This window comes from Anopheles coustani, chromosome 3 (genome assembly GCF_943734705.1).
Source record: "Anopheles coustani chromosome 3, idAnoCousDA_361_x.2, whole genome shotgun sequence".
NCBI lineage: Eukaryota > Metazoa > Arthropoda > Insecta > Diptera > Culicidae > Anopheles > Anopheles coustani.
Window position 1 is genome coordinate 3,072,595 of NC_071288.1, and position 7,889 is coordinate 3,080,483.

Sequence of the window (7,889 nt, forward strand, 5' to 3'; positions counted from 1 at the left end):
AATTTTAAATTATAGCAAAACAAACGTAGCATGTAACAGTAGAAATTAGGAATTTATTCGGCACTGTAACTGTACAAATAAAGAAATATGTCAGTCCGTTCACAGTATTCGACCATTCCACGTTTGTCGAACGCGCTCGAACAGTTTTTTCTAGCGGATAGTGAAATCCAATTTGTGATCCAACATCTTCTTTAAGCTTCGAATAACACAAAAGGGGGGCAATCTTCTCATATGGCATCGTAGGAGTCTGGATTAGGGGTTTGACTGGTGACCCTGCAGCCGTTCTGTAGATATAGTGCTCCGTCCTGCAAAAAAGATAGTTTTGTAGTAATTGGACGTACTCGTTATGATTCCCAGGTTCGCAGGATTGGACAATGCCTTTCTTACCCTCACAAGATTAGGCAAATCTCTCCAAAAGTCCACATGGGGAATAATTTCCATGCCTCTCGCTCCAATGTATAGTGCATTGACTGTGGCTCCGATGACAAAGTACGATAGAAAGGCAATAAATAACATGATAAGCAGCACAGTTCCGGTGCTGGGTTTGCTGAAGTCTTCTATCGTGATTGGACAGGCATGCGGAGAGAATAGAAGCAGCTTCTGAAAGTATTAGAAAACGGCTTTTCAATTACGGCTCTTCGGTTTGAATTTCGTTTTCCTTTCCGTAGGAACCATCATGACTCACCGTTATTCCTTTCTCCGATGTTTCGGGAAAAAAGTACGTAGTCTTATCAGTGGTACATATCAGTTTAATGTGCGTACTGGAAATGAAATTAGAATCAAATGATTAACCAAATAACTCTTTTGAAGTACGATGGATTGAAAATCTGTTTACCTTTGAGTCGTTTTGTTATAAGTGAGATAAAGCCCATCACCCTCTTTGTCGCTGGTAAACTGGGTCTCCTTCAGTTCTCCTAGCCGTGTGTAGTTTACGGTACCATTAGCCAGGATAGCCTGGCAGAGCTGAAGAAAAATGTGGGGGAGGGAATTGGTATTTTTCCTAAGATTTCATTCCTTATGCGTACCGTATATCCTTTGGCGCAAGGATTACTCTCTGCATCATTATTACTGGTATTGTCGGGTGTGTAAATCAGATCCTCACAAGGACTGAAATAATAAACAGTCCCATTGGCATAGTTAGCCTGCAGGGGTGGACCAGCATGGCCGATAATGGGTCTCAAATTTATTCCTGTGCCGTCGTAGTATTCACATGAACAATCACCGACTTTTCTGCATTCTCTAGCGTAGGTGAAACTGAGCGCGCAGCACAAAACAAGAACCAGGTATTTACACATCTTTGGTCATTTCAGAGCTGAAGAACACTTTGTATTGTTGGTCAAAGTGTATAGAGATTACAAGGTCGTAGCGCTTGGGATGAATTGACATTTTTCTACACTCCAAAAAGGACGTTATTCTGTCATCCACTGAAAAATATAGCAACGAATTGAGTATAAAGCAAGATAGCCTTATTCATAAAGTTTAAAATCTTCATGTAAACTCCAATAAACCAATAGTCTGGTAAAAAGCCTATAAAACAATAAGGCAGTCATATGGAAAGAGGTAATGCTACACCTCCTGAACTATAGGCACCTTGATTGTTCTGGCTTGTTCGTGTGGGATTTTCGTTGACGACAGGCAAATCAAATTTTACCAATCATCTGATGTGCATTATGAAACTATTACTAAAGCTGCGAGGGAATATTCATTCATTATCAAATAACCATGTTTTTTTAAAAAATGCTCAATATCATGACGGTTTAGGAAATTCACGTAACGTACGCTACGTTTTTAAAACAAGTGGACCATCTACGTACGACAAGGCCTGACACGAACAGAACATGTAGTTGATTCAGAATTGTCAAGCTTTGCGTGCATTCGAAACTCTTCGTAACCATTTTGTACGTATCTGTAATTTTCCTTTGAATAGTGCTTAATTAGTGTTACTTAAATTGGCGCATAAACTGTAACATTTCGAAGACGCTGTTCAAATGTTAGTTTTATTTGAATTGGCTTTGCAATCAAAAGCAAATTGTTAACCACTATGTGTACCACTCCTATCGAAGGACATTGAATGAAACAGGGTATTCATAGGCTGCACTGGATTTTAAGTTGCGTTCTCTAGCTCTAGCTAATATAGTTTCCTGGAACGCAGTAATTTTCTATGTTTATTTGTGCGCGCCAGTAGAGTTGAAAGCGTTGAAATTTCGCGAAACACGCCAAAGATAAATCAAATTTCTACTTAGTTGGCAGCACTGTCATCCGTAGAATACACTTTTGACAGCACGCACGACCCGCAGACGCGTACGGTCGCGTGAAAAGTGAACCAAGGTAACACTGTGAGCCGTTCCTTCTGTTGGTGGACCTCGGCGTAGTGCTGCTGCTGCCGTTTGTTTGATATACCTACTGACCGTTCGTCCGTGCGAAGGAGTCACTCGAAGGGCTTTTGGACCGCATTTGTGCGATATCGATATCGATCGAGGCGGGCCAATTTACCACCGCACAAGTGCTCGAAGAAATCGCGCGACGGAAGGAAGAGCTGTGTGTGTTCCGGGCGACGGAAGAAAGGAAGTGGTGAGCTTTCGAGTCGATCGGTCAAAACTGGCAATCGCGTTGGATTCGAAGAAAGCGAAAATGGTTCTTGCGGAAAGGACTACGGAAAGCGGTGTGCGGAACGGGCGTAGATCGCGCGGTCCCAGTCCCAACGGTCATCCGGGAACCGGTGCGGCCACGGCCGTTGCTGCCGGGGGAAGCGGAACAACCGACTCCAGCTCCGACGAGGAAAACTGTAAGTAACGACGATTAATCCCGTGTTCGTATGAAGCATCCTGCTTTTGTCATCCGCGATTAGCGATCCTCTCATGAATGTTCTCATGCTTTTGGCAGCTCGCAAAAACGGCAACACTTCGAAGACAACAAAGACTAAAAGTGAATATGAAGGTAAGTTAAATCAATTAAACAAGAAAAAACGTTGAAGGCGGATCGGTAGTGTGGGATTTGTCATTGCTGTGAGTTCGTGCAGTGTGGGTCTTTTTGAAACACGTAGTTAGTTTCATGAAAAGCGCTATTAGTATTTTACCCCGCATTGTTGTTTTTTTCTCATGGTATTTTGTTCTAAAATTTTTATTTTTGCAGAAAAAATCCGAGTTGGTCGTGACTATCAGGCGGTGTGTCCAGAACTTATACCACAACCCTATCGAAAACTAGAGCTACTGAACGACCGTGCCTTGCTCGTATGGTCACCGACAAAAGAAATTCCCGACAACAAACGTACGTGCAACGACCAAATGTGCAGTGTTGCAGTATAGTTATTGTTTTGTTTTTCTAACTTTTTTTTCTAACCCCTAGTGGAGGAATATATCACGGTAGCCAAGGACAAGTATGGCTACAACGGTGAACAGGCGCTCGGTATGCTTTTCTGGCACAAACACGATCTCGAGCGGGCGGTACTGGATTTGGCCAATTTCACACCTTTCCCAGACGAGTGGACCGCCGAGGATCGAGTTCTGTTTGAACAAGCTTTCCAGTTCCACGGGAAAAGCTTTCATCGTATCCGTCAGATGGTAAGATGTGGGCATGATTCATACTGTTGTATATTACAAGAAGCATAATACCGCTGTCCACATAACATGCATTCGCCTAATGTTTTGCTGTAAATGTTTCCGCACTTCTTATTTGCTGTCGGTTAAAAAAGTCATACCTCAAAAAGTATTTTCCATTTTCAGCTGCCCGACAAATCCATTGCGAGCTTAGTGAAATTTTACTACTCGTGGAAAAAGACGCGTAGCAGAACGAGCGTAATGGATCGCCAAGAAAAAATGAAGAAGAACGACAGCTCGGAAAATGGAAGCGATCACGGAAGCAACGAGGAATCGGATAACGAGGACAAGGTAGGTGTCTTTTATGTGATTTCCAAACGCAAAACATGGGCAACAAGTTTTGCTAGCTAGTTACGTAAGATAATTCTTTCGCGAAGTGGCAACGATTGTAAGCGCATATTAATGAAAAAGGTATAAAAGATCGAGAGAGGGAGAGAAAAAGAGCGAGAGAAAGCTACAGAGAGGCAGCGAGGAAGCGGGATTACAAGATTAAGAGACGAATACTTTTGTTTTCAATTCATGTCATCCTCAGCCTGTCGATATTGATCCCGGTTGAGTCGGTTAAAAGTTAAAAATAAACCCTTATTTCGCTTTCTATATTTTTCCATTCGTATCCATCATGAAACTGCGTGCGTCTGGCCACGAATCGAATATGTTCCTCAAACTCTCTGGTGTTCGCGAAAATGCGCACGAATTGAACGCATAAAAAAGCCTGCCACGAACAGTACAACGGGTGCAAACAGTAACAGCGCCGGCAATAATAATTCCGGAGCTGCGAATGGTCAGTCGTGCAATAGCAACGACTTGGTCCGGGATGCTGCCGCCACCAACGCCACCGCAAACGAAAGCAATGGCAGTTCGGGCCTTGGACCGAACGCCACCAGCACCGATGGGTCCCTCAATTGTACCGGCTGCGGGGTAATGTGCAGTGAGGTGCACGCGACAACGCAAGGGAAACTCTGTGGCAGTTGCCATCATCATTGGAGGTATTGTTTTCAATCCTACATCCACCCGTCTATTTCTACTCGTTTTGTTTCCCTTTAGTTTTGACGATTTCTGCGACACTTTGCAAACCGCCCAAGTAGCAACGTATTTTGTTTTGTAGCTTTTTCAACAAACATCTCTGCAGATTAGAGAGATAGTGAGCAAACATTGTTTCGTTTATGGTCATGTTTTGCCCTTTGTTTTCTTTGTATTTGTTTGAACAAGTCACCATCATTGCACTTTTGCTGATATCGACCACTTTTGCATTTTTTTAAAGTACACATTAAGGTCATAAGTAGGACACATTCTCTGGCTCTGAGAATATTGTTACTGTCCTGTTTACAATATGCATTTCTTTGAGAATATGAATCTCTGGTAATTTACATATTTATTTTGGTTCATTTGTTAGCACCCAAATGTGTGTGTGTGTCATGCAAAATTGTAGCACACTTTCCAATTTTTTTCCAACCCGATATGCTCCTTCATGATATTTGTTTGTTTGAAATTGCTACTTCAATTGGCTAGGAATGCAGAGTGGCGTCATTGATCATTATTTCCCGATACCAGATTTTTGTTTTTCGTACTGGTTTTCTTCCGCTGTATGTTGCCTTAAGTGTCTCTTTTTTTTGTTACCGGGGGTGTATTGTGCCCTGTCCTGTGTTATTTTAGACGCACCGGCGTGTTGCGTCCAACGTCCGGACCATTCATGAGCAGACGTGCGCGGGGTTCGAATATGCTTGGCAAGAGCGGCGACAGTCACAAACGTCGCCCGCCCAAGGGCATGTACATCAACCACGACGACATCGTGAAGCTGGCCAGTACTGCCCAGAACGACGACGGTAGTAGGAAGGGGAATCCGAACGACGATCTGCTGGCATGCATGGATCGGGAGATCGTTTCACTTTTGAGTCAAGTAAGCAAACGGTCTGTGGTGCTGTTACACACTGGTTCCAACTTTCCTGTTCATTATTCCCGTTCCTCTCAGATTCAGTACAACAAGCAAACGGTCAGTGGGCTTAAGCGCAAAATTGACGATGCGCTGGAGGTGCTGAAGCCACCGGAGGGAAACACTGCCCGCCTGAATTCTCGTTGGAACAACGAGGAGTTGCTGCTCGCGGTGCAAGGCGTACGCATTTACGGGCGCGATTTTCAGGTAATGCTTTCGTTTACCAAACCGTCATTCCCTTGAAGCCAAGAAGAAGCATCAGGCTAAAACCTTAAGCGTACTAGTATGTCCCTCGCTGATTTGTTCTCTCTCTTCTTTCTCTCCCTTCTTTTTTGTGGTATGCTTCGATTCGCTTTGATGTGCATCTTACGTCCTTCCTCGTGGTCGATATTCTCTCGCGGGCGTCCCGCGATACACACAGGCCATTGCCGATACGCTTGGCTCGAAGACCGAGACGCAAGTGCGCGCCTTTTTCATGAACTATCGGCGCCGGTTTAACCTGGACGCTGTGCTAAAGGAGTTTGAGATGGCCAGCAGCAACAGCAGCGCGAAGGACCAGTCGATTGGTTCCAAAAATAACGGGGCTACGGTCAAGAAAGATGCTAGCGAGAATCCGTCGGCGGAGGGTGGAGGAGGTGCCAGCGTAGAAGTGGCCGATCAATCGCTTGCGAGCGGATCGTCCGAGACAGACAAACCGAAAGCCTCCACTCCATCCGGGGAAGTTGTTGAGATAATGGATGTAAAATAAACCGGAATAAAAAGGGTGGGTTAATGGCAAACCATAAAAAACGTTTGCATAGGATGCAATTTAAAGGTAGAGAAAAATATACCATATAATTTTGCTTGCCGTGTGGCAGAGTTGTAATCATAAAAAAATGGTCAAGGTTCTAGTAAGTTGTTTAGTATTAAATAATCGTATCAAACGCTTGTCAGATGCGTCAACAAGTTGTAACGCTTGGAATACGGATAAATATTTTTTTCTAGATTGGCCTCGTCGATGATGTTAACAACAGAGTTACGGTGGTAGCAACAACAAATGGACAGGTAGCCGTAAAAGAAGAGCCTTTAGAAATGGTGAACAACGACAGCAGTATGATTGATGCACCCTTGAACAGCAGTATGCAACCCACCGTCCCCGTGGCGAATGCTTTACCGGCTGCGCCCATCGTCCTGAACACTAGTTTGTCGATGGAGGTGGACGAAGTGAAGTTCTCTGCTACCATCAAGAGTGAAGATGCTACGGATACGTCGAATACTGTCATTATTCAGTAGAGGGAGTAGCCGGGTTCGGCGAAGACGCAAGGAGCGAAAGGTAAGCCAAAAACCGAAGCAAAACTGGAAGGTGTGCTCCTATGTCACGCGTGCATATACCTTTCGATACCCGCTTAGCCTCATCCTATCATGCAACAAACAGACAGTTTACAGGCATGATAAAGCATATTATTAACTTGTATCTTAGAACGTAAGAAAAACAGTGGTTAGTGGAAGCGAAAACATAATGAAAACCCCTTCGAAGTATAGCGTACGTACGACAACACTGGACTGTGGACTCATAGAGAGGAATGGGAGAACACGTGGGTGTGCTGCACACTAGAAAAAACAAATAGGAGCTTAGGTAGAATAAAAGCAATTTCGTATTATATTACCACGCACCCTCTGCTCCATTTGTACGACATATAAATGAGGTTGCTTTTGTTCCCTTTTTATTTTCTATTTTTTTTTTTTAATGAAATATTCGTCGTGTTTGGACAAAGTTGAGCGATTCGCGCTCATATTCACTGTTATATATTAACACACTTAGCAATTGTGTACTAACAAAAATCAACGACAGGCTAACTTGCATTGTTTGTTTAGTGTGTCTGTCGTATTTTCTAACTATGTATTTTACAATAAAAGAAGATTACTTCCACCCAATCCCAATGAGTGAAACATGGTTCACAGATTGCCGATAATCGGAGCAAACGTTGAACGACCTTGCCAGGGAACTGTTTCAGTTTCGAGTAGGTCAGAAAATAAGAGAGACACGATATCATTATGCATACAATTGTTTCCCCCACTAGCATAGCTTCCTCGCATTTATCTACGCTTAAGGATCTCTATCTTGAGTTGATCGAGACTGAGGATCGATTGTTAGAAATGGATACATCAGCGCTTCTTTTCTGTTTAAAAATGTGGTTCAATCATTGAACATATTTTCGATTTGCATTTTGATGTTTCATTTCATTTGTGTTCACCATTTACTCATAATTGCGTTGAGTATTGGCATGCCCTGTTTGATTCACGCTCCCCTGTGGAGACTTCGGATGGCAAGGTGTTACGTCAAAATATATTTTTTTAAATCCCATACCACAATGCTGTTTTTA

At 43.3% G+C, this 7,889-nt stretch overlaps 2 protein-coding genes across 6 annotated transcripts; one reads left to right on the top strand and one right to left on the bottom strand.

The window, feature by feature from the left end:
- Positions 1-9: 9 nt before the first annotated feature.
- LOC131260789 (cation-dependent mannose-6-phosphate receptor-like) lies at positions 10-1,320 on the bottom strand. The gene is made up of 5 exons (XM_058262610.1): positions 1,026-1,320; positions 836-963; positions 686-761; positions 388-600; positions 10-305 (listed from the first exon to the last, which is right to left on the bottom strand). Exons 1-5 carry the CDS (start codon positions 1,293-1,295, stop codon positions 228-230), a joined length of 765 nt encoding a protein of 254 aa, XP_058118593.1. The 5' UTR covers positions 1,296-1,320; the 3' UTR covers positions 10-227.
- Positions 1,321-1,902: 582 nt separating this feature from the next.
- Positions 1,903-7,720, top strand: LOC131271432 (REST corepressor). 5 transcript variants are annotated; one of them, XM_058272860.1, is made up of 10 exons: positions 1,905-2,785; positions 2,884-2,937; positions 3,133-3,267; positions 3,346-3,560; positions 3,723-3,887; positions 4,308-4,582; positions 5,250-5,493; positions 5,566-5,733; positions 5,948-6,289; positions 6,511-6,647. In XM_058272860.1, exons 1-9 carry the CDS (start codon positions 2,632-2,634, stop codon positions 6,272-6,274), a joined length of 1,737 nt encoding a protein of 578 aa, XP_058128843.1. In that variant the 5' UTR covers positions 1,905-2,631; the 3' UTR covers positions 6,275-6,289; positions 6,511-6,647. The 5 variants fall into 5 exon arrangements, with proteins under 5 accessions (XP_058128844.1, XP_058128843.1, XP_058128842.1 ...); XM_058272861.1 differs by lacking the exon at positions 6,511-6,647 and having other exon boundaries at positions 1,903-2,785; positions 3,723-3,902; positions 5,948-6,403; XM_058272859.1 differs by lacking the exon at positions 6,511-6,647 and having other exon boundaries at positions 5,948-6,400.
- Positions 7,721-7,889: the final 169 nt, after the last annotated feature.